A 26864-nucleotide genomic window follows, 5' to 3' on the forward strand; every position below is an offset into this window, starting at 1 on the left:
CACAAGATGAAAATATTGTGAAAAGGTTACAATTGCTGAAGTACTCATTCAGGTCTGCTCAATATGATGTGTAGGTCTCTAATGTCTCACTGACATGAAGGCCTCAAAGTAACACTGAAAACTAAAGTGTGACTCTAGCTGGCTAGCATGACATCCTTTCCCACAGAGCAGCAGCCTGGCTTCAGGGAGAGAACACTTCCCTGCAGATGTCCACACACAGGCACTGACAGTTCAGTTACTGTAGGTTACTGTGGCAGGACAGTCTCCACCAATGCAGGCTATTAAGAGCACTTTGAGCTGCATGTTTTCCAGCACCCAAGCATGATGACTAGTTACTCATCTTTCAGGGGATCTGCTGACTGCAAAATATCTAAAAGCAATAAAAAATAAAATAAAAAAAAACCCCAGCCTCTTATTGCTTCAGGATGTCAGCCATGGTCAAACACTTCATAGTCAGAGATCAATTCTGTCCTGCATGAATAAAGCCTCTCTGTGCCCAAGACAACTTCTGGGGAAGGCAAGTGCAGAACTACTCCCACAGGAACCAATTTGTGTCTTTCCTCAGCTCTAGGCACTTGTACACAGAGAACTACCTATGTTTACAAAACAAACCATTAGCACTGCAACTCTATGGTCTATCCCAAGGTGACAGTAAGTGTAAGGAATTTGTGATAGCCTGTAGAACCTAACATCACTGGCGTGGGGCTGAATTTGTTGGACTCTTGAAAACAGGGAAAAATACTCACCCCCCCTAGCCCCCCTCTCCATCAAACAAACCCCTATCTGCAGGGAGGGGAGGAATCATTCATTTCTCAGGCTAAGTGTAAAGGGAAAAGACAGATAGAAGCAATTGTGAGAACTTCACCAGGATCCCAGTACCCTGGCAAAGGGAAACCAGCCAGATGTCACGTTGGCAAAGTGATCAAAGGAGCACAGTAAATGCAAGTCATCTGGTAACAGCAATGTAGCACTGACCAGAGACCTGGACATAACAGAGAAACACAGCTAAAAACACATAGAGTCACTGTTATCAGCTCAGTGTGTGGATAATTCTTTTCCATCCAGGCATTTATATACTGTTTACTGTGCCCTGCCATTCAAGATACTAAGCAAATGCCCACTATACAAAGTGAGCCTTTATTTGTACTTCATCTGCTATAAAAAACATATCTGTGATTTGATACACTGCCATATTGCACTGAGGATGTACAGATATATCCAAAAAGAGGGATGGGAGTTGACTCTGCTCCAATTTCATGGTACGGAGAGCAAACCCAGTCATTTTGTTCTGTGTGCATTCAGCACCTAGCACAATGGAGCCTCAGTGCAGGGCTGTGACTCCTATGCTCTGTGATGCAAATAATCAATCATTTAACATTCCCAGACCCCTGCAGGACTTCCAGCATTTAAAAATAACTTGAAAATTTTGCCTTAAGTCTCCAAAAGTGCCCAGGTCAGTTTGGGTTGTGGGCACTCAAGAGTCTTTAAATAAAAATCAGTAGTGCTAATTCCTCATCTGCAACAAAAGCATACACACAGGAGAGGAAAAAAAAGCCCCCTAATCTGTTGAGCCTTTTTCCTTAGCCATTACAGGCAGAGCAGTAATGTCTGTAACACTGTCCTTGTACGTGCTACCACAGAACACAAGAGAGGCTTTGAAAGGAGTCCTTTTGCAGGCAGCTTTGCCCAGATCAGAGCTCTGGACAGCAAGCCCGAGTGCATTCATGCCGTTCACAGCCGCTGCCGGGGTCGACACCACAAGAAGGCCCAGAGCTGCTTAATTAATTGCTCCCTTTCTGTGACTGCATTTTGCTCTGCCCAGTTCTCTGGGAAAATTTGAGAGCTTAATGTGGAGGCCAAGAGAATACCCACAGCACTCCTTCCAACACATTGAAACGCATCAAAAGCCAGGGCTCCATCCTGCAAAACGCTGAGCTTGCTCAGCCCAGCCCAGTGAAGGGCCCAGCCACTTCCAGCTACAGGGCTCCCAGAGTCCCTTTGGACACCAAAGCAGCACCTGGAACTGCTGCTGGGGCACAGCCATCCTCTGCACGGATGGTGGAAGCTCACATTGCACAGACCACGCTTGTGTTCTCCAACCAGGAAGGGAGAAACTTCTCTCCTTTCACCTTTATTTAACACACTACTAAAACAGTCTCCAGAAGCAGTCACCTTTGGGAGCATTCTGCCACACAGAATGAAAGCTCATTTTGTTTGAGTTCATTGACATTTCATTGTAGAGGATGTGAGAGGAACCAATAGAGAAGTAATAATTATCCGTACCCAAAGCTGCTTCAAATCATTCTTTTAATTAAACTCACACAATGTTTGTAGGCCTCAGCATCTCTGCCTTACTGGCAATTTTTACAGGGCAATCCAAATAGAATTAATTGTGCTGATGGTTCCCAAGCCAGGAATGGATTGTGCTCCTTTTCTGAGCCAGGACTCCACGTTGCTACCGAGGTAATAAAGACTTATTTGTGCTGTTGAACCAAGGGCATATAACTCTGAACAAGGCTATTAATCAAGAAGATGCAATCCCTGCACAGTCAGCTTACAGCCAGTGCCAAGGTCACACCACACAATAGTGACACAGCTGGAGGCAGAAGCTGGTTCCTGTGACTCAGGGCTAAGCACTAAACCACACCAATACACATAGGGAGCAAAGATGTTTTCCAAAACTTCATCACCCCAATGATTTCTATTGCAAGACATAAAAATACCAACATGGCAGAGGGGCAACAATTCATTTTCATGGTGCCCTTCCTGTCACCCCAAATTACAGCACGTGCCTATATAAACACAAATATATTGATTACTCTGCCAAGATCTGCAGGGATGAGTTAAGTGAACAGTGACTTGTGCCAAATGTCATCTTTGGCCATGCTAAATGAATGCAACATGTAACCCTTCAACACAGTGTGCTCCCCACTCCATAATCCACCAACCCCTCCCTGTCATGCACACACTAAAATCTAGATTGCAAGAAAATCTAAAAAAAACAACTTGTAATCCAAATACAAAACAACACATGATGGCAGCAGAGGAGAAGAGAGCCTCAGCAAAATGACCCACAAGCCCAGGAGTTTAACTTTATCTACTCACTGCCCTATCTCTTAGGAAGGGAAGAAGTTAACAAAGTGAACCATCTGATTTAATACCACTCTGGTTTGTCATGACCATAATATTGAGCATGGAGGACTGCCTGCTCCACTGAAATAAGCAGGTGATTTTGCTCAGCTGCCAGGACGCACTAGTTGGCTGCAGTACTTGACCTGAACACAAATAGGATTGTTCAGGGATGCTGAAATTTGTATGTTGAAAGGTGTTCTGGTCCTGTGCACAAAGCCACACACACACACAGACAACCATTTAAAATATCAGCCCAATGTTTCCAGGGTCTAGTTTCTGGAGAAGGTGGAAGCCTAGAGTTCCTAATGATGATAACAAGGTACAGATGCCCAGTAGTGTGGAGAAGATGCAGAATATTTTAAATCCTTCAGCTGGGTACACTGTTAAAAAACACCAGCCGGAGTTGGACAGAATATCTGGGTTTTAATCTCAGTGTAAAAAAATACTCCCATTACTATTGTCTGGTGGTTTGGATTCTGCCCAATGACAATGCACATTTCTGTTGAAAAGGCAGCAGAAGGGACTGAATTTTACCCAGAAAAATGAGTTTTGGAAGACTCCTCATAGGCCATTTCTGCTTGCCCACTGGGGACATGCAGGTGAGAAAAGCTACACTTTGACAAGGACTTTTGCAGTTTTATGTGAGGGTCAGGCCTGGTCAGCAGAGCTGGTGTGCTGAGTGCTGAGGTTTCAGCTCATGCTGCAATGAGATGGGACTGTACTTCCTTTTGTAAGCAGCCAAAAATAAATACATAAATTAAAAAAAAAGAAAAAAAAAAAAAAAAGAAAGCTGTCTAAGTTCCCAGACAGAGACTGGGAAGTGCCAACTTCCCTCTGCAGCCAGTCAGACAGAAGCAATGCAGCAGCTTCTCTTGCTGCAGCCTCCAAAGGGCAGGGATCCACGATGCCCGCAAGGTCCCATCTGCACTGCACCCTCCTGCCACGCTCCAGGACCTGCCCTCCCCTTGCCACAGCCTCTGCTACAGCTTCCACAGCACAAAACAGAAGATGGGACCAGGATCCTTCCCAGGTCATCCCCCTCTGCTTGAATATGATCCAGGCACACTTGAGTAATTGACAACAAAGTGACCCATATACCCTAATTACCTGGCAAAGCACCCAGAAATTTGTTTATTAAACCTCATAGCAGAGCTAGACATTGGATTGTTAGTCCACAGATGGTAGGAGAATAGGGGAAAACCGAGACAAAGGATGTAAGAATTACTCAGAGCCATACAAGTCTGCTTCAGACTCAAAGATCTCATCAGCCTGGGTCCTCCACCCTTTTATGCAACAGTGTTGTGCTTTATTGTCAGTGGAGTCTTGCTTTGTCCTAGTTTTGATATTATTGTTTCTAATTAAAGTCAATAAAACTACTGACTAGCAATGAAAACTCAAGCTGGGTTGATGAAAGCTACCAGAGTAGTTGAGGATTTATTCAGATAATAATTTCCCATGCTCTAGCAAAGAGAGATATTCTACAAAGGAGCAATACAAAGTGTTTCAAAGATTTAAATAAAATAGGTAGCTAAGATGTTTTTCAAACTTCATCATCCCATTGACTCCTACTCTAGTGCATTAAAATGCACTACCAACATATGGGGGGGAACAACTGGGTTACATCTTTTTCCTTTCAAAGAGGAAAAACCCCATGCTCTTTAGAAACTGTATTATAACAGCCAGGAAGAGGACATTTAATTTTACTTTTTTTTCATTTTTCAGATAAACACTGGTTTTATGAACTCTGCAAAATTCAATCACAACATGAAAAAGCATCAGTGGGTGCATTACTGAACAAAGGGAGTCATGGTTCAGGCCACATTCCAAAGTTTGGGTGTAACCATCTAAACCCTCCAAAGCCTCAAATTCTACAGTAACTAAACAAAGTAAGCAACTGTATCCAAGAAATTACTAAAATCCATAAAAAATGCAACATGTTTCAGCTGACTACAACATGTATCTATATTGCATTCTACTTCAGTACAATGACAGCAAATGGAAGAGTTTCAGGGCATGTGCTAATGGATTTGTGCGCCTATTTTAAAAGCTGTGGGAGCAAATAGAGATGAAGCTGCCTGACTTCACATCTCATCCTGGAGCCGCTTCCTGAGGCACAGAGACTCCTTGAGAGGCAGGAGCTGCAGCCTTGACACAAGGCAGGTTCATGCTCTCACAAACCATGAAGTTTGCAATGGTGTTGCTTTGCCACTGATAGCCAGCTGAGCTGCCTGCAGGCTTCTTGCTCGCCTCAGTCACAAAGTCAAATAAGTTTGCAGAAGTCACCATGAGTGTGGCTAGTATGGCACAGGAGCACATGGGCAGAGGGTTGTGACAGCCCTACTGCCACTCACAAAGCCACAGCTTCTTAAACCCCTGCAGCTCTCACAGCGCTGCCCGGGCACAGGGATGAAGGGGAGCTGCAAGGCCCTACACACACATGGATACTGATTCTCCTGACAGATCTTACAGTGCCTACCACTGACTGCAATAGGGATGATGAGGCATCCAGAGAAGGAAAAGGCACTATGCACTGGATTCAAGCCAGAAACATACTGGTTCAACTTAGCTTACTTGTAAAATGAGGTCCAAGAATTTCAGCTGAGGACATGCTTCACCAGATGAGCATAAAACTGGCTCTTCTCTTGCTACCTGCACTTGATTTTTATAGCAAGGACATAACACAAAGAGCACATAGTCCAAGACTGCTGGGATTGCATTCAGCCCTCTATGTAAGAATCCAAGAATAATGGCTGAACTGAAGCTATCCTCAGCACATGCTCACCATGCTTGCAGGCAGATTACCTGCTTACCCTCCCAAAAAGGTGGAGAGTTAAAAATGACCAACAGGATATCCATGTGGACTGTAAAGCTCCAACTAGCCAAGCAACTCTAGACTCATTGTTGTACCTACAGAGTTCATGTATTTGGCCTCCTAGTAATACAAAGTCATTAACAATCACTGCAGCAGTCATGAACCAGACTGAAGTATGCAGTAATTGATTAAAACCAGACATGTCATGGTTGCTTTTTATAGATCAAATTAAGTGTCAGCCTAATTAATGGAAGTTAGTGCACTAATTATAAGAGTCTGCATTATGACTCAGACTCAAACAAATGTTGTGCAAGAAATGTCAGAAATTTTTTTCAGACATCCAAGATAAATAATTACACTTATTTTTGTTACCTCTTAGCAACAGGAATGTTACACAACTGGACATCATTCCTGCAGCTGCATTCAGAAGAATTTAAAATTGTACAGTGTAGAGCAAATATTTGTTTAAAGACAATGCAATCTGTTTCATCATTAGCAAGTTATTTTGGAATCAAATTTTAAGAGTATGTGTTGCCAGACTGCTGAGAATGAAACCTCTTTTATGGAAGGCAGCCTCAAACACATCTCTTTTGAGCTCTGCAGTGTTTTCTTGAACATCAAAATGACAGCTCTCTGTCTCATTCTCCATGCTTTGAAAAACACTGAAGTACTCTTAAAAGGTGAAATCAGTGTGATTTTAGTACCTTCTGCAAACAACAGGAAATTCACCGAGTTCACTTCTCCACAAACTCAGGCAGACACAGCCAAAATAGTCTGGATGACTGAAATGCTTTTTAGACCCTCTCTGCAACTTGCAAAACCAGTTGCAGGATTGCAGAGAATATCTGGATTAGGCACAAGAGCAGCAGAATATATGATGGTTTAGCAATCAAGGGGATGTGCTTGAGGAGAGGGGGATTAATTATGCTACATCTAAACCAAGTTTAATAAGTAGGTGTTAGCAGGCAGAATTCAGAATGACAGGCTGAGATTTAAAGTTAGCAGGAAAACACAAGTCCTGGGGATGCTGAACTGAAATTGAGCTAGAGAGATAATTCACCAAGATGGTATTGTGCCTGAAATAGGTGGAGAGGACAATGAGAACAAAGGCAAGAAAAAACTTAGAAGAAGAAAATTACTTTGGCTGGAAGAGACCTCAGGAGGTCATTGGTTCAGTCTTGTATTCAAAGCAGGGTCAGCAAGAAGGCCAGACCAGCTCAAGACTCCACCTAGCTGCATCTCTGATGAAGAGCACAGTTTCCTCTCATCAATCTTTTTCAATGCTGACTGATGTCTCCATTATTTTCCCCTCTATGTCCACTGAGAACTTCACTTTTCACAACTTATCCCCTTGCCTCTTGTCCTCCTGTCATTCACCACTGCAAAGAGCAGGCCTGTCTTTGGAGAACCTCCTTGCAGGTCCTAACAGGCTGCTACTGGGGTGCCCCTCAGCTTTTACCCATTTGCAGGGAATTTCAAGAGAATGTGAGATGAACAAGAGAGGAAAAACCTAGTGAAGGCCTGATAAGAGAGAAAAGAAACAGGGCAAGGAATGACAAGATGAAGTTATGCTGCTGTTTAGGGAGAGGATAGCTCCCAGAAGTTTTAAGAAAAGCAATTTTATTTAAGCTCATGATGTAAAAAGCAAAAGAGACAGTACCTGGGATGAATTGTGGCACAAGGGAAAAAACACTGATGTTAAACTATTAACAAGAGGGGCTGAAAAAGGAGGAGCAGGTACAGCCTGTGTGAAAAAAGAAGAAATAAAAAAAAAAAGCAACTGCAGCCAGCGAGTTGTACTTCTTGACAACAACTATCTGTGCCTGTCTCCAGCATGCCTTTGAATCATCTTCAGCTGTCATGGACCCTCCAGCCCAGTTCAGGTCCCCAAAGGGGCCTTTGTCCTCACCAGAGGATTGGGGGGCAAGGAAATACCACATGGACTTCACAGCAAACCAATGAAATTTAAAACCAGATATCAGGACACAGCCCTACACTTCTACCACACTGACTCATCAGAGAGAGGAGACTGAAGGGGAGAACTGTACTACTGAATAAAGACTTTTCTGGAGACCTTAAAAAGCCCATAGATTTACAGCAGCTGACTATGATTCAGACACACTGAGCAGACAACCTAGATGCTGTCACTGCTAAGATGAGGCACAATGAAATGAGAAGTTGTGCCAAGCAGGCCATTTGTGTCACACTGGGAGACAAGATGAACTCCCCTGACCTTGTCTTCAATAACAAGCACACAATAACATATCAATAAACTCAGGAACATCTCTCTTCCCACTTTTCCTCAAAGAAAAACCTCAACTATAAATGGCTCAATGTTCTCTCCTGTGATCAGGTACAGCATCCCAAGCAACCCTGCCATGAAACAGAGCACTGAGCCCTGGACAACACACAAGCATGGCCATTCAGGTAACACCCTGTGGTCTGCAGATGAACTCTCTGCAAAGACACAGAAGATGTGATTCCAGAGTCATCTGATAGGTTTTCTCCATACCTCTCTTTTCAGCCTTTTCCAACCACAGCTGGAGGTTGCTCATGAGTTCTGTAAAGCTAAAACCTAACCTCAAAATCACATGACTGCCTACTTGACCTTCTGGTCCCCTTCTACACACATCCCCTCCAAGGACAAATTCCTACCCGCCTCTCATACCTATCCTGCTCCACCTCTTGCTTTCTAATGGACTTCTGCAGGATCTGTCTCTCTCCCAAGTCCTACAAATCACAAGACAATATGGTCAAGACTGGATGGCAAAGGTTCTCCTTAGCAGTTCTACCTCAGTCTCCTCCCACAAACTGTCAGAAGCAAAAACATTATATTTAAGCTAAAGGTAGTTTTTGAGGACTAGATAATTTTATAGACATGAATAATTTATTCTGGCTAAAGCAAAGAGTAAATTTCATGGAATCAAATCCAAAACAGATAAATCTTTACTGTTTTACTTGATTTGCTTTTTGGGAAGACCAGAATATTTCCATTTTGGAGGTGGATGGAAGACTCACTTTTTACTTCTCTAAGACTGAGGGTGAAAGCATCAAGTCTGTTAACGAGAGAGTTCTTTCACAATAGCTTTGGTCTCCATCTACACTGAATTTTCCCAATAAATTAACTAAATTAGTACATTGAGTATCTGACATGAAATCAGCACAACAACCCTTATTTGAAGGCACATTTTTCTGAGCAATTGCAATGTGGATTCTCCTCAGACATGTTACTTCAGCCAAATGACTGCTGGCCAGCTGGACTGCTGATAGAGCCTGTCAGAGACCAGATCTCGGGCAGGCAGCACTGCAGTTGTTTGCCATGTGCCAAGGGGGTTCATCATGAACTTATAATGACTTTAAAAACCCTTTTAAAGTGATCAGAGGAGAGGAAACCTTCTAAAAATGGGAGGGATAAAATCCTAGCTTTGGAAAATGTGAAGTTTAAAGATTGGCCTTTTCATCTGGGAGCTCTGACCTGCATTTCTAATAATATTTGCTGTCCATGCCTCATATGCAATGTTGAGAATCCATGCTGGAGTTTTTTTATGTAATCACTGTTGCACAGTTTAATTGGCTGCTAATAAATAGCTGCAGTGAAATTGTTCAAAGGGCAATTTTTGCATACATATCAAAACATATAAATTTTTTCAGAAATCTCTTCTCTGCCTGATTTGTTCTCCCTGACACTGTCTCTTCCCAGACCAGCGCAATGTCTGCAATATGCTGGAATACTCAAGCTAGACATTCTTGATAGACAGGACGTTTCTCAAGTGGTGCCCTGTCTGCTGCAGCCAAAGCACAGGTCACTTGGCAGCCAAAGACTGGCGTCATCTCAGATATTAGCTGGGGAAAGCTAATGAGGAAGAGGTTTGTTTAACTGAAGGGGGGGAGATTTTGGTTCCTGGAAGATGGGATAACATGAGTTTATATGTGTTAGACTTAACTGACTGTCACGCGTGGTGACCTTTACTGAACGACGTAATTCCACAATTCAAATAAGTCTAGAGAAAGAACATGGATTCTAATGATCAACCTGAAATACAATCTCACTCTATTACATCAGGCTATACCCCCTTAAATAGTACAGAGCCTGCTCTAAGGTAGAGCAGAAAGCCAAAATCAGCAGACTACCTGTCTGGTAAATACTTTTTCCATTTATATCACTCAGATGCACCTTGCTCTCTAAGGACGGATAAATAAAAACATCAATGCTCTTCAGCATGCAGTACATTATGGCTTCATGTTCTTATTTTACAGTAGTGTGTTGTTCTTACAGGCCTTTTGAATCAATCCAGGGCCATCTAAATTTAGGTGTGTTTATTCATAATGGAGCATAGCTGTTCTGGGAACCTGCTCCTTTTATTTTTACTTAAGTACACTGAGTTTTTGAGGCCTGCAGCTCAAGTGGTATTGAATCCCCTGTCTTCAAAAATAAATGAAGCTCTTCTAGATGCCAAAACACTGCATTGATACATCCCACAGCTTTAACTCTCTAGATGCTGTGAGACCCTCCATTGAATAGTTTTGAAAGTGACCTCAAAGACAATGCTGTTCTAACTCCCTGGCTACAGACAAGGACACCTTGCAGCACCCCAGGTTGCTCAGAGCCCCATCCAACCTGTCCTTGAACACATCCAGGCATGGGGCATCCACAGCTTCTCTGGTAAACCTGTGCCAGTGACCCACAACTCTCAAGTAAAGAATTTCTTCCTAATATCTAATTTAAACTTTTTCTCTTTCAATCTGAAGCCATCCTCCCTTGTCCTGTCACTCCATGCCCTTGTCCAAAGACACTCCTCAGTTCTCTTGTAGCCCCTTAAGTACTGGAAATGGCTCTAAGGTTGCCCTGGAGCCTCCTCTTCTCCAGGCTGAACAACCCCAACTCTCTCAGCCTGTGTCCATACAAGAGGTGCTGCAGCCCTCAGTCTAGGCTGGCCTCTCACTGCCCATCATCCAGCCACTGCCACTCAGTCCATTTCTGGCAGATAACCATGGCAGATATCTAATGGATACCAAAATCACCGGTTGGGAACACCCCACAGACAAAGACAAAAACTTGTGGTTTTGCTCACCCTGCCATTACTTCCAAATGGAGCTGGCCAGAAACTGTCAGGAATGCAGGCACATTGAAGAAATGGGTCTTTTCTGCAGAATCCTTTGCCTCTCTTGATGCCTGTAACAATGAGCAACAAGTCAGACCACTGGTGTTTAAATAAAAAGCACAGCACCCAGCTTATTTTCCTCTCTTTTCAAAGCATCGATTTTCACTTTCCTACCAAGATGAACAGAGAGGAGGAAGAGAAGAATCTCTATCATTTATAGTTTGAAGCTTCATACAGAATTGCCTTCAAAATTCAATTTCAAGCCTGATGAGAAAATGGAGGAGTGTTTTCTGTGTCAGTCTCACTGACTCCCAGAAAAAAACTTTAAAAACAGTGTGATTTTCTCTTCATGGAGAAATGAAGCTTTTGGAAAAAGATAAACAGTAATAAAAAAAAGGACAATGCAATATCCTCTTAAGATTTGTTATTCAATCTTCAAAAATATCATGACTGAAACAATATTAATTTGGAGACATCACAGCTTACATATTATATAGACAGTGAAAAACAAACTATGTTTCATTTCAGCTTTTCCATGCTTTTTCAGGTCATCAGATATTTTAAGCATAAAAATCTACAAGTAATAGAAAATTTAGCAAGTTCAGTGCTCCATTACAAAAATCCTCAAAAAAAAAAAAAATCCCAAGAGACAATAGCCAGAGATTTTAAAAAGACACAAAAATTCATCTGAAAACAAGAATAACCTTTAATATTTACTGTGGATGTCAAGCACTAGAACAGGTTGTCCTGTCAGCTACAGAGCACTGGGCAACTTGCTCCAGTTGACCCTGTTTGAGCACAGTGAGATAGATTAGATGATCTCTAGAGGTCACAACTCAGTAACTTTTAAAGAAACATGAAGATAAATGACATTGTGTTTCAACATCTTGTATATTTCAATGTCATCCCTAAACTTTGGAGGAGGCAAGATTTCAGGAGAAAAACAGAACTTCAAAGCTAATCTGAGGTCTGGCTGATCTACATTTACTTCCAAATTAAGACTTTCTTCTGAAATAAGTCTGAAATATCCACTTTTCAAGGTGTAGCTTCTAGGAGTCAAGCTAAGTGTTGCTAGTTCAGCTAAGTGTGCCACTGCCTCCAGCCACTCCACTCCCCAGCCTGCCCTGCCACAGGGAGTCTTGCTTGACAGCCTTTGATAGTCTATAACCTGCCACTTTTTTCAATGAGCTTGAAGGTGTTGCTTTTGTTCTCAAAAAGCTCTGCTGCTCATCACAAAGATAAAACAGTGACTTCCAAAAATCTCAGATCACAAGGCAGTTTTATCTCTTCACAGCATCACACTGAAGAAGAGAGCAAGCTTGCCTTGTTCCACAGAGATCAATGAAAATATGACAATTTGTGGCTGTAACCCCAGGACTGCTTCCTTTGTTTCAGAGGTTTTGCAGTTCTAAAAAAAAAAACCAAACACCAAACTCCAAGGATGCAGAAGCAGGCCCCTACTGTTTTCATCCAATAAACCCAGATCATTTGTTCAAAAACAATAAGGATATTAATAAACATCAAGCATTCACATACTGCAGCCCCAGAACCATGACCAGAACACTTACAGAGAAAAGCTGCATTTTCTGGTTTCTCTCTCCCTGCAAGTTTAGTTCAGACATTCCTTGTTTCACCAGTGAAAAATCCCACCTAATCCTGTAGGATGCAACTTCTAAACAATGAGAAAGAGACTAACTGGAAGCAAGAAAAGTACAAGAAATCAGCCACAAAATCTCAATGCTTCCCCAAATCCACAAACAGGATACAGCTGTCTCCAGGAGCTGGGGCCTGGTTTATTTATAATGACTTTGTGTCATTTTTCATTCTCCAAATCAGATGTGATCTCAGAGAGACATAAAGAAAATAGAAACACAGTAAGTGACTGTAGAAAGTGAGACAATCTACAGCTCAAGTGGGCTTCTGAAAACCTGGAGCCTGTTTGAGAGGTCACCGAGAGATCCCATGATTTATGTGTGCATTGTAAGCAGCTCCTGAATGGCTTCTGACAGAAGGTGAAGAGCAAACACAGCAATATTTAGATACAATTTTACTGTCCCATCACAATCTCCTCACCTCCCCTGACCACAGCTGCCCACTTGCTCTCCTTCATCCTAAGGCACAATACTCGATACAATGGGCGTTGTGAGCTGCAACACACCTCATGCAGGAAAGCTTCTCAGTGCAGGAAAAACTGAATGCCTTCCTTTTTGTTCACAAGGGACACCTTCAGCAAGGGGACATTCCATAATTAGCAGCTGCACATTTCAGAGGTACAAGTATCAGCTAATCCACTGAAGGTGATTCTTCACACTTCACACATTCGAGCACAGGCCTATTCCCAAGTGCCTCTACCCCAGATTCATGTTCAGCCTTTTAGAGCAAGATGGCTTTTTTATTATACAAAACCACAGCCACTGGTACAAGACAAACAGTAGGGGACACTATCCCTTCACTGCTGACACTGGATGAGACTGGTTTTCAGGCCCATGAGTAGCAAAATGACACTGTGGTGCTTTTACTTCCATTGGATGGACGCTTCTCCCAAACCCCAACCCCAAAACACAGACTTGATATAAGATTAGGAAGGGAATTATGGTTTCCCTTCAAGCTCTCTCCATCCCAGAGTCAAAAGCTATCCAAATTACAATGGGGGAAAAAGGAAGAGGGAATCTGGATATGATATCTTGGATATGAGACATCTTGGTGTCTCAGAGTAAGCATGCTATAAACACACTAGTATTTGACATCAACTTCAAAGGCTTTTTATTCTCATTCTAAATACAAGAACAACTGGATTTAGTACCTGTTTTGTTCTCCATCTCCTCAAATGTCTAATGATTTAATTTAAAATTATTCCCTTTGATGTCAGTCTTGTATTAACTTCTCCTTCAGGCAATTAGCTTCAGGAGAGTACAAACTGTTTGATTCTGTCTTGCACTCTATGCAAGCTAAAAGCATGAAGGGATCAGAGAAGACTTGAAAAGCTCATAGAAATCATTGCTGTAGCTCTAAGCCCAGGCCCACACCACCATGTTGCTGCAACTTCCCAGAAACACTGGGATCTTTAATCCAGATTTCCCCTCTGTGATACCCCATTATAAACATGATTGGATTTTCCTTTTTAGACAACCCCTGCAAAATTCCTAACCTCCAAGAAGTCTTCCTTACAACTCCTGTCCTAATTCTGATCAGCTGGATTTGCACTGAACAATAGCAGCTGGTTCTGCTGAGACACACATAAATATGTACTGGAATGCATAACATCTCATGAATACAGACTGGACAGGCGGATATGAATCAGGTAGAAATGAGCAGAAACTGGGAGAGCTAGAACATGAAAAAGCAAGCTGTCCCTCAGCTCAGGTCCAGCCTACCCTGATCCCTGCCAAGTACAACTCTGAAGTGCCAGTCTCCCAGGAACTGGCTGCCTCCCAGACTGTCACACATCCCTAGAAGAGCAAACACCTTACAGACACTAATACTGTTGTGTTTAACTGTGATTCTCCCCAGCAGACCCCAGCCTTCTTCGGTGCTGACAAGGATACTTTTCAGTGGTACCAAAGGGATGGCAGGAGTAAGCTTCTGCATCTTTAGCAGCAGGTACATATTGCTGGTGCCACAGCTGACACAGAATCAACTTGCACCTTCAGGAACCTAAAAACTTTGACACTCACTTCTGTAAGTGAGGGGCAAAAAACCACTGAAAGCCCAACACCGTACCATCTCCAGATGCATTTTAGAGAAGAACTATACCTGGATGGCTCTTCAGATTTATAGTTAAATATCCTTTCAAGTAATGAAATAGCCTGATCCAGACTCTGGGCTCAGCCAAACACCATCCAGATGCCATGAGATGTGTGTGTGGGAAAAGACAAGCCTCACACACAGCACGTTTTACCTCAACTGGAGCTAATAGGTAGAGTGCAGCACTCCTTACATGTAGAGAGTGGCCCCAGGAAGGAATATGGCCACAAGCCATAAAAGCTGCATGAGAGATCTACATTAAGGAGTTGTGAATGCATGACACAGCTCTTATGCTTTGGAATTTGCTGTGTGCTGAGCTCTCTTAAGAGGCTGCAGCTGGGCAACAGGGAAGGTGGCTGTGGAGACCCACACTGAACCAGCTGGAGTATCCTGGGCCAGACAGGCTCTTACAGAGCACAGAGAAGCCTCCACCTTCACAGCAGCTGAGAGCATCCACACAAAGAACATTTTCCAGGGAGAAAAGTGGAAAAGATAGCAAGAGACTCTGAAAGCAGGGAGTTTTCAACACTGCAGACAGAGTGGGAGGCTACTGAAAATAGCAGGGAACAGACATGCAGCTGGGTCACAAGGACAAAAGTAAGATTTCCTAGGATGTGGCCACAGAAGGGGACTGGGTAAAGTTTCTTGCAACATACAAATCTGCTAAGAAATTTAGACTTCAGAAGAAATAAAAGAAAAATAAGGAAAAAAAAGGGAAAGAATGTGTGCTGAAGTGGAGGTGCTACAACTGCTTATATAGGGGATTTATTTTCAGATTAAAATAGAAGAAGGGCTATCTGCCTGCCCCTGCTGATCTGCATTCTCCCTATTTCAAGAATTACCCCATCCTGTTTGGATGATACTAAAACACTGCTTTCAACAATCAAAGCTGTTCTAGTATTTCAACATATTTGCTTTAAAGAAAGAAGCACAAAGAAGATGCTTTCTCCCCTACATGCTCCCACCACAGGAAGACGTTGTCAACAGTGCAGAAAGCCACAAGTTGGTGTTGCTGATGTTCTCCATGTGGGTTAGGGTCTGCCTAGTCATCTTCACACTTCATGTAGTTTCTCCTCAAACCTACACTTTTCAGGTGGAAAAGTTTCCTCTGAAGCTGTTATCATCTTGTGATTTACTTATTCTTTAAAATGTCCCCTGCTTACTGCACTCTTTTCACCATTACAGTACTTCACTTTAAAAACATTTACTTGTTTTTCCCAGCAGAGAGAGAATATGGATTCTCCCCCATCCCAAGTCCTAATGTGAGAGCATCCCAACCAAAGCTATGTACACACTAATCAGTACATCCAAAACCAAACGAAGATAACGAGGAAGCTGAACATATAAACAAACACAAATCCTACAGGATTAAGAGTTTTAGGAATCAAAGACCATATTGCAAGAAGTCTTTCCATTCTAACTTCAGATGCACTTTCCCCCATCTTTTCAATTCACATGTAAAAACTTATTCCTACTTTCTTCCCTTTTTATCACTTCAAAAGAATGCACAGGCCTGAGCAGCCATCAGACATTAGTCAGAGGATTTAAACTGTGCCAGTAAGAGAAAACAGCAAGGCAATAGTTCACAGTGGGTGAAAAAGCAGCTTCCACTTGGGTCCTAAAGGCTATTCAACTGAAGTTTTCAACTTACTCCACCTGCAGCAGGTCAGCTAAACTGGTGAGACTATTAGTTCTATACAGGGTCAAAGGGAGCTAAAAACAACAAACAAACAAAAAAACCCAAACAACCCAAAAGGCAGAAAAAATGCAACCTGTTAACAGTAATTATATTGCAACTACTACAAATTCAGGAGTAATAGGATACCAATTCTGGTTGCAGCTAGAAGATAGGTCTTAAAACTTAAGGGACAGGATTTAAATATTGTTTGAAACTGAAGAATCTAATTTGAAGGTTGTTTCCATCAATTCCCATCTCCAGAAATCGTAGCTCCTCCTCAAATATAAGAGGAATGTGAATTTATATTCTCCCTTGTCCTGTTCAAACAGTGAATTACAGGCTAGTTGAAAAAGTGACTGAATACAGCAGACAAGAATGTCTTGATAGTTGGTTTGGCTAATGCACATGAAGATTCTGGGCTTTTCTGCAAATACCACACCCTTATTATTATGTCTGACACCCTTCTGCCACTCTTATTTTGTGTCTGACAGCATCACATGCATAGCCCAAGGCATGCTTAATCTTCCCCATGTTTTCACTGTCACAAAACAGTGTCTGCTCCAGGGGAATGAAGTGATGCCAGCAGGACAGCAGGCAGATCTCTGCTAGCCAGGACCAATTGTGAACAGGGCTTTGCTGAAACAAAACTAAGTCCTAAATGAGGCCAGACAATGAAGCCTTACTCAAAGCAGAAAGAGGAAATCAGGGAGAACTTCCCTCTTCCCAGCAGCAAGTCGGTTTGTGAAGCCCTCTCTTTATGGCACAGGCCATTTAAAGGGGTCTGACTTGGCACTTACAGCACACCCTTCAGGCACAGCTGTAGTTGCATTTCTCCAGACAGTTATTACTTGCACCTCAGCAATCCCACTGGAGAGGAGTACAGTATCTGCTTTGAACCATGCACTTAGATAAGATCCAGTTGATGCAAGTTTCAGGCTCACAATTTAGCACCTCATTCAACATTTGCATCAGGGCTTCTGTCACTACCAGCCACCTACGCCGCAGTCCTGCATCCTCTACAGCTTTCAAGTGGATACAATTTGTACCAAGACGCAATACACTGTACAGCTGCAAACTGCATAATGTTTCCATCATTAAGTGTTACTTGTTTTCACGTCTTAATTTGCATGCAACAGCCTGGAGTGAACCTTGGGCAGCATTAAGGCATCTCAATTATACAGGAACAATTTAGTTTAGCTAATCAGCCCTATTGTCCCAGCAAGCAAAAAGCTGAGCCATATGTACTGGTCTGGAAGGGAATTGCTGGTAGCACAGGTTAGACCTTGAGATCCTGGAGAACAAGTAGACAGAAGCCTTTTTTGTTACAAGGCTGTGCAGAGTGGAAGACATGATCCCACAGCAAGTAACTGCTACCTCAATAGTTTTTCTTTTGCTTACAGATGAATCACCAGCAAAGCTGGAGCCAACATGCATAAAGGCAATGGATGCCATTGTTTGAGGCAGAAAAGTGAATTTCAGATACAGAAGTATAAAACGCAGATGGAATTCCGTATGATTAATGACTGTGTGTCAGGAATCATGAGAAATCTGTGGGGGAGATCTTAGTGGTTATGGCTGTTTCAGTTTCACAGGAGGTTCTGACCCACGATGGGAAGTACTCTAAAAATGATAGATTGTGGCAGCAATTTGGTTACGGGGAGGTTTGACAATATTGGGGGAGAATTCCTCCATACAACAGGAGTAGCTTTTGGGGAAGAACCTGTATGTACACACTGGTGAAAAGGAGTTTCAGGTATTGCTGACTTTTTTTTAAGGATTATCTCATGATTAATTATATTCTTTGTCTGAAAGCTAAGAAATATTTGAGTGCAGTAGTCTGTCCTGAATGACCCATCCCATCTCTCGAGCTCTTATGATCACATCATTCTGTTTACTAAGGTGTTCCACCTCCCTCCATTATTCTTTGTAAATTTTTCCACAGCACCAGTAATAGAACAACCTCATCAGTTGAAAAGGTGCTGATTAATGCACAAAATAGCAATAAAATAAAAGATAATGACTCTGTTTAACTGTCTAAATTATTAGTTGAAGCAAAGGATCTATATTTTAAAATTCACAGAAGTACATAAAAGTGTTTATGAAGACAAATATTTCCTCTAACCTTTAATAACTCAGGAATTGCTTTGTAAAACAAACGAAAAAAAAAAGAAACAAACTTTATGCAACCCAACGTACCTCAATTTGAAAGAGTTCCCCAGCACCTTCACAGTCATTGGATGTAATTATGGGGGTATGAATATGTACATATCCATTATCCTGGAACAGACAGAACAGCAAAGATGAGGAGCTAAAGACACCAAACTGTCACTCTGAAGGATGACATCAACCAGCACACATAACTAGGCCATTAGCCCCCAGCCAGGACAGCACATGTAGTCTTCTGGGCAGCTTCTGCCTTACAGGGACAGATGACAAACGAAATGCTGGCATGATTTACAAACCAGTATTTACTACCTGTGCATTTTCCTTCCAGGTTTCATAACCAAAGGAGATTTGTATCATTACTATGAGTGCTTTTGCAATGGTCTGTTTTCACACCATACCCATTTCTTCTCACTTTCTCCAGGATTTTTATATTTTTGGGCAGTTTTGACCAAATTCACCCCTGTGACCTCAACACTTTGTTTCTTCAAGATTTTTGGAAGGTCACTCTTTGTGTGCTGCATTAAGAGAAGTGATCAAATGTGCTGGATGACAGAAATCACACATTGGATAAAAGAGACCTTAAAAACAGCCAACCATCAATAGTCTCAGTCCTGCCTTGCATCTTCTAAGATACTGAAGTCAAGCTGATTTAAAGAGACAGGGTATACCCTGGCTTGGTCATGTCCTAGGTACCTACACAATTACACATTCATGTAGTAGTTCACAAATCCAGCAGAGGCCTCTGAAACCAGTAAGGGTGAATGAAAAAAGAGTCCCTGTTCTCTGGACTTCTCTGCAGTGCAGCCATAGGCTTTTAAAACAGCTGCAATCCAATATTCAGTGGATGGATACAACTTAGCTTCACAGCTTTTACCAGAATAATACAATTCAATCAGTCACGTCAGTCCTGGTCCTTATCACCAGCTTGTTAAGGGGCTGGGAAGACAGAAGTAGTCTTTACTATCCACTCTGAGAATCAAACTAGAAATTGATTTGGAAAAAAAAAACTTCATATGGACACACAATGCATTTTGTGGGAGTACAGTAAAACAAGCAAGAGGGGGCAAAGTCCCTGCAATCAGCTCTAGGCTACCTTGGTTACAGATGCAAAGACCTTGGCTCCTCACTGGGATCCAGTTACTGCACAGAAGGAAGTTTTGGATCCAGAACTACTTGCTTTGCCTGGAGAAAGGAGTTTCAGTCTATCAGTACAAAATGCAGGCCTCTGACACAGTTTCCTGCATTTTCAGAGCCCAGCTCTACAGGATATATTTGAAAGATGCTAAATTCCTCATACAGTGGTAGCAGTTGCTGTAAAGAAGCACATTTCACACAGATCCCTTAAGTGCTTTGGAAAGTAATGCAAACTGCACAGATCTGAATTAACAGAATCCCCTAAAAACCTCTTTGATAATTCCCCTTATAAAAGCTTCTAAAATAAATCAAGTTTCATTACTGGCTCTCACAAACCTGGAACTTAATGTGCAGAATAGAAGTTGCTATTCACAATGCAACTATATTACTGTGCCTAGGAACAATCCATGCCACATGGACCACAATTCTCAGGAGATTTTAAGAGGACATTTTAGCTTTCAACATCCAAACCAAAGGCACTTGGCACTAGTCATTCATTCCTGGAAATGAACAGGCTAAAAAAGAGAGGTTTTCAAAGTTACAGAGAATCTTGATAATTTTATGTATTCTAACTTATTTTCTTCCACCATTAAGCTCCTCACAGCTTTGCAGAGTGAAAAAGCTCAAATTATACTTTGTAGCTATGGTATGTCTGACACTGTCAAGCTGGAAATGGCAATATTCTTGGGATGATGCAAGTGGCAATTTTAAGACTTCCTTCCATTAGAAATGGAATAAAGCCACAGACATTCCTGGTGCTAGGAGAGTTCTCACACAAGCATTTGTAAATATCAAGTCTGGGACCAAATCTTCCTTATTCCTTTAAAAATAACTTTAGTGTAGCTGCCACTGCTAAATTGATGATAGATTCTACTTTTTAATAGAGCTCTGCTCTTGAGCACTGTAAACAGGAAGGTATGTCAGAGCCTGAGCAGGAGCTGATTTGGGGAAGCACAGCCTGAATAAGGAGGTTTTGTACCTCGGCTGCCTTTGGTGTCCAGGTTTGGAAGCACAAACCATTGTAGGCAATGCCATCTAGTGGCTCAAAACCGGCACAAACTGATTCCCAACAGAGCTGGCTTCTGTTCAGGCACAGGTTCAGATGTGCTAGAGGACTTGGTACCTTTCTTTTTGAAGTCACACATGGTCTCTATCAGTCAATTCACTGCCCCCCTGCCTGTACAAAGCCTGTGCTGTGCCCACAGCTTAAGAGTGACGCATTCAGAAAACACAGGTGGCTCCCACCCATCAGTTTCAAATGCAGCCGAACAGCAATCTCCTAATGTCAGCTAACAGTGTCCACACAGACTTGTATTGCAGTAAGAGGCAAGAACTGAGAATAACATGAAGTTCTGAGTCAGTTTGTGTTCCTGTATCACAGATTTTTCCATGTGGGAGGAGGTTTCTGCCCAAGGACCGTAAGGTCACTGCAGAGGATGGGTTAAACAAGTCAACATTATATTGTGTTCCACAGACCACACACTTGCAGGCAATTGTACTGCAATATGTGAAAGGGATAAGTAACAGGAAGTGGGTGGAAAGACACTGACAGGCCACAGATGTGCTAACCTGATGGTAAGCAACAGTCTGGCCAAGCCCCAGCCAGGCCCAGGCCTGGAAAGAAAACCACTGCGTGCAAAATGCATATCCTGCAGGCAAGATGTCCTGCTCCTTCCCCCCTGACCTGCTCCCACAAAGCCAGCCTGGGTGGGGTGCTCTGCCCAATCTCTGGGTACAAAGGGACTACCTGGAAGAAGGAGTGGATGGCTGCAGTGGCTTGGCTGCGGATTCGCAGGAGGGCGCCCAGCGTGTTGCTCCTGCACCGCAGGTGAGGGAACTGCCGGACATACTCCAGTGGGTGCCTCTCCTTCATCTTCAGGGGAAATGACTGAAAACAACAAGGGAATCAGAGTAAGAGGGTAAGAACTCAGGAGTCCATGCAGTTTTATTGCTATTCATGGAATGCCATCTCTCCCTACTAAAACTCAATCACCATTACAAAGCACAGAAGAACCAGATGCTTTTGCCTGTCTTTTCTGGTTATTTTGTGTATTTTACAAAGCTTACAGCAGAGCAAGAGCCATGAATACAAGAGGAAGTATTAGTATTCTAAAAGGCTCCAGCTTTTGGATGTTGAGCCCCACTGAAACTCAGCTGTTCACCTCACTGCTGCAACAGCAAGCTGGTCATGAATGTGTCTGTGGCACATTCTTCCAGCTGTACAACCTGGAATCTTGCCAATGCCACTGTTTCTCCAATTCATGGCTGAGCCAGACTTACTGTGCAGACTTACCACCTGCACAGGTAAATGCTTCAGGGTGGGACAAAGGCAAACTCTTAACTGTCAGCCTGTGCATTTTCCACAGAGAAATGGCTCTGTCCCAGAAATGAGCCTTCATGGTGATCTCATGTTTCTTCTTTGATGCACCCGACACTGCTCACAAATCAAAGTCTGCAGGACCACTCAGACTTAAAGAAAATACAGTTTCAAGCATGCTTTGCTGCAAACTTAGCCTTTAAAAAATTGATTTCCAGCAGTCCTACCCCTCCTGCTACAGTGACATACCCAAATATCACAAGGCCCCACCACACGAATGGTTTCAGCTTGCAGCTCCATGTTTTGCATCCTATGTGGACTTTTGACAAGCTTCCCTTGCACTTCCACTGCACTTCCAAAAGTCAGGTCTCTAAGAAACCAAGAAAAAACTAAAGTTTAACTAGGTGCTAATGCAACTACATTCAGAAGAGAGATTCTTGTTAATTTAGCTGGATTATTTAAGATTACAAGAGATGCTGTAGCCATAGAGCTTAAATGATGAAATGAAAAATTATTAAATGCAGAGGTGGGAAAGGGAAGAGCTTCACAAAGCTATGGAAGAATTTTGGACAAGACAAGGATGTTGGACAACTGGGGAGAAAAGTGACAGGTGTTAATTAGAAGGGGCTCTTGGTGGGGACAAACACGGTTGGTGAGACCCTGGCACAGGGCAGGAGGCCTAAGCAGACCCCTCCAAGCACTGCTCAGCACATGTATTTCTCCAGTTATTTCAAATGGACTTACCTCTTTTCCAGGCTGGGATCAGCAACCACCTGGAGGCTTTCCAGAGAACTCCCATCGTTTATGTGCAGGAACAAAACTTCCTTCTGGGATCGGACAGAGCGGACCCAGCCCTGAAGGTAAAAGAGAAAGAGATTTGTTATTTTTTGGCAGGAATGCTGTTTGCTCATGCTCTTCTTCCAGCTGAGCTGGACACACCACTTCAGGCCTATTTCAGCTTTCTACTGAAATCAAAGTAACTGTTTCCTTAGAGGCAAAAAAACAATGATAACAAAAAAGTCAAAAAGAGGAAAAAAGTTGGTGTCAGTTTTTCTTTTACTTCAAAGCAGAGAGAAACAAATCCTTAGACAGAGACATCCTTCTGAGGCAGAGCCTCTTCCTGAGAACAGCAATGTCCTCAAATCAAGGAAAGATCAATGAAAAGGTGTACCTGCATGTTTGGGGAGATGAGAATACAGAAAGCAACAAAGTGCTTTGTAGATGTAAAGTGTTTTGGCAAAGTACATATTCCTGTCAGTGATGTTCCTTCCAAACTCTTCTTACTAAAATAGGAGAGACCACTGATGCACCACTCTTCATTACAATACACTCAAGACCATTCTGATGGTTTTCAGTATCAGTTTTGTTGTTGTATTCCTGTAGAAAGGTTCCAGTCTTCAGATATGTTCACTAGTGGTTTATGTGCCCTAAACTGCTGGATTGCTAAAACAATGCTGCAGCCAATAGATGCACATGAAAAACTATGTATTCATGCAAAACAAAAATAAAAATTGCTGCCTTGGATGTTTCTCCTTCCATCTCAAAATGAAAGCTGCTTCACTGAGCCCATGGGGAAAAAAAAAAAAGATATTAAGAAAAAGATTTAGAAACACTTTGTCCAGTTTTATGAAAAGAATTAAACCAGTAATACCCACATTCTTTGTAACAGCAAAACAGTAGAACTGACCATGTACAGTGCAGGTTAATGTCTTAATTTGAGTTTTTTAATGGCATATAAATTTCAATTACTCCTTTAAGGGAAATATTAAGTCAGTAGCAAGGCAGCAAGCAACAGTAATAGCATCCAAAATGTAACTCCCATAGCTGCTTCTCAGCTCACTCGAGTTGAGACAAAGCTGGCCTTCAAAGTAGAATTATCTGCTTGGGGCCTTCCAGCTCATCTTCCAACAATACTGCAGAGAACAACCAAACTGCTTCTTTTTCAACCAGCTTCATCTTTTCCTAAACTGAAAGGGACCAAATAATTCCAAGGACTTCAAACTGTGCAAGTGCTTTAGGGATTTTATACCAAACAAACCAACACAAATCCATCCATTGCTGTCACTCAGACAGAACAAACCAAGAATTAAACAGCATTAGAAGTAAAGCATGTTATAGTTCTAAGAATGGCTACTAACACAAGTTGTGTAACATGCTTTCCATGTTCCATGTAAGAGCCATGGAAGATTTTAAAGACATGAATCTAGTGAGTCAGACAGGGCAAACCATCCCTGCAGAGTGTTCCACCCAAAGGAAGAACTAATGCAAGAAACAAAATCATCTGGGAATCCTCATATTTGTATGGTTAAAGTAAAAGGTATTTCATGCAGTAACATGCCTGAAGCTGTTGTGCTTATCCTCTGTATTTCAGAAAATGTCCAGAATACACCATGTATGTTATACTAGAAGCACATTTAATGTATAATGGCAGATATTCTTCCTCAGTTTCCCTCCCCACAAACACTCCTTAACAAAACACACCAAAAAATGAAGAGAGACATACTCAAGAGCTTTTTTTGCCACCTCATCAAGCTATTCTGGGATCTGCTAAACAAGGAGAGGAGTTTTGCATCCTGCAATAGGAAGTAAGAGCATACCCACAGGATTGCATTGGAGCAGCAGAGGCTGCAGCAGCATTGTTTTGACTGACTTACAGAATGAAAGTACAATAAAAGTGACAATCCTGACTGCAACAAGTAGACTTCACATTCCAACAATGTGGCCATCATAAGGTTGGATTCAAGCCACACTAGATTTCTAGCCCATTTTAATAGAAACCCTCCACATTTTGGCAGCACAGGGGAAGAATAAAGCAGCAAGGGTCTGGAGGACAGGGAAGGGAGAAAAGTGACAGTACTCCAAATTTTAGCATCAGTTTATTCTAGCTTGTATTCATCAAACTACATTTGAAAAGAACCAACACTGGATAAGCTTCTTCCTACCCTATTAGGCTTCACCTACGTGTGAGCAGGAATAGCAGCATACTACAAACTAGTTTTTGGGTCAGAAGAACCAGAGGAAGGCTTGAATTGGAAGGGACCTGAAAGATTATCCAGTTCTAACTGCACTGCCAGGGGCAGGGACAGTTTCCACTAGACCATGTTGCTCCAAGCCCCATCCTGGCCTTGAACACTGCCAGGGATGGGGCAGCTACATCTTCTCTAGGCAACCTATGCCAGTGCCTCACCCCTCTCATAGTGAGAAACTTCCTTCTTATAACTCTAAATCTAAATCTATCCCCTTTCAGTTTTGTTTAAAACTCTTAACACAAACGTCGATGTAAAGGGTTATGGATGGTTCTACTGACACTGCTCTAAACCTGGATGTACGCAGCACAAGACCTATGAAAAAGCTTTAAAAACAACAGCAGACATGCAATGGCTCACTCTGGGGAACAGAAGGCGGTAAAGCCAGCGTGGTGCAGAGCACATTCACTAACACCCATCACACTGACACCGCTCCTCTGCATGTGCCGAGGGACCCCAAAGCGGCAGAACGCGCGGGGAGGCTCGGCACGACGGCAGAGGAGATCGGGGAGCTCAGCAAAACGCTCTGCAGGGCTCCCCCGTGTCCCTCCCCTGCCGCTCAGGGGAGTGCCGGGCACAGCCCGGGCGCGCACACACCTGCACCGTGACCGCCTCCGCCGGCTGCCGCGCCCCCAGCGCCTCGCGCACCCGCAGCCGCACGGCCCGCGGCAGGGAGGCGCAGCGGCGGAGAGCCCGCCAGCCGCCCCGGGCGCCCAGCATGGCGAGGCCTGGCGGGCCCGCTGCCCCAGATTCGGTTCCCGGTTCCCGCTCCGCTCCCGGCCCGCTCCCGCACGGGCCCACGTGAGACGGGCTGCCTCCCGCCGCCCCACGTGACCGCCCGCTCAGCCAATGGCTGCTCGGACTGCTCCGGCCAGCCAATCGGAACGGAGTGCGCCGCTCAGCCCGCCTGTTCCGCCGCCCGGCGCAAGCGGCCCTGGGAAATGTAGTTCCTTCGTTGAGGTGCCGGCTCCTGATGGGGCGCGTGGAGATGGGGTCCCCGCGAGTGGGGGGAAGGATGCTCCTGGCCGCGAGAAGGATCCCGTGTTGGGACACAGGGGATCCCCCGTGGCGGGAGTAGAGGGGATCCTGCTGATCTCTGGAACCACCTCAGCGGCAGCGCGGTCTGGGAATGGAGTGCTGTGGTTCTCGGGGACCTTCAGTCACTCTCCCGTCCCCCTGGGCTTCCCTCAGGGACCGTAGCCCCTCGACATTCCTCGCCTTTCCTGATAAGAGGCGCAGGACTTGGGTCTGCTTTGCAAGCCTTGCTGACGAATAAACCTTTTTCCCTGCTTCTTTTTTGAGGCTAATGCGCCTCTGTCCTTCCAGCTCTTCTGGGGGAGGGTGGTGAGGAGCAGCCATCAGGGTCTCCAGCCCCGCGGGGAATGACTTGGCGATAGAGGTGGGCTTGGATCTGGACATGACCCAGCAATGTGCACTTGCAGCCCAGAAAACCAACTGTATCCTGAGCTGCATCCGAAGCAGCGGGGCCGGCAGGGCGAGGGGTGGGATTCTGCCCCCTGTTCTTGTGAGACCCCACATGGAGCATCCAGCGCTGGGCTCATCAGCACTGGAAGCAGATGGACTTACTGGATTGAGTACAAAGGAGGCTACAAAGATGATCAGAGAACTGGAGAACCTTTGCTATGGAGATGGGCTGAGACAAGTTTGGGCTGCTCAGCCTGGAGAAAAGAAGGCTTCTTCCTTACTGCAGCCTTCCAGACTTAACATGGGCTTGTAAAAAAGACAGAGAACC

General features: G+C 43.5%; 1 protein-coding gene across 1 annotated transcript in view; it reads right to left on the minus strand.

Annotated features, from left to right (window-relative positions):
* NARS2 (asparaginyl-tRNA synthetase 2, mitochondrial) overlaps positions 1–25926 on the minus strand; it is a 47824-nt gene extending 21898 nt beyond the window's left edge. The window contains exons 1-6 of the mRNA XM_079302931.1: positions 25709–25926; positions 22830–22939; positions 22335–22455; positions 21516–21656; positions 18665–18745; positions 11017–11117 (exon numbers count right to left, since the gene is read on the minus strand). Coding sequence (XP_079159057.1) covers positions 11017–11117; positions 18665–18745; positions 21516–21656; positions 22335–22455; positions 22830–22939; positions 25709–25831 — 677 coding nt within the window. The 5' untranslated portion in view covers positions 25832–25926. The remainder of the gene's footprint in view (positions 1–11016; positions 11118–18664; positions 18746–21515; positions 21657–22334; positions 22456–22829; positions 22940–25708) is intronic.
* Between the last annotated feature and the right edge of the window lie 938 nt (positions 25927–26864).

Source organism: Erithacus rubecula (assembly GCF_903797595.1).
Source record: "Erithacus rubecula genome assembly, chromosome: 1".
In the NCBI taxonomy this organism is placed as follows: domain Eukaryota; kingdom Metazoa; phylum Chordata; class Aves; order Passeriformes; family Muscicapidae; genus Erithacus; species Erithacus rubecula.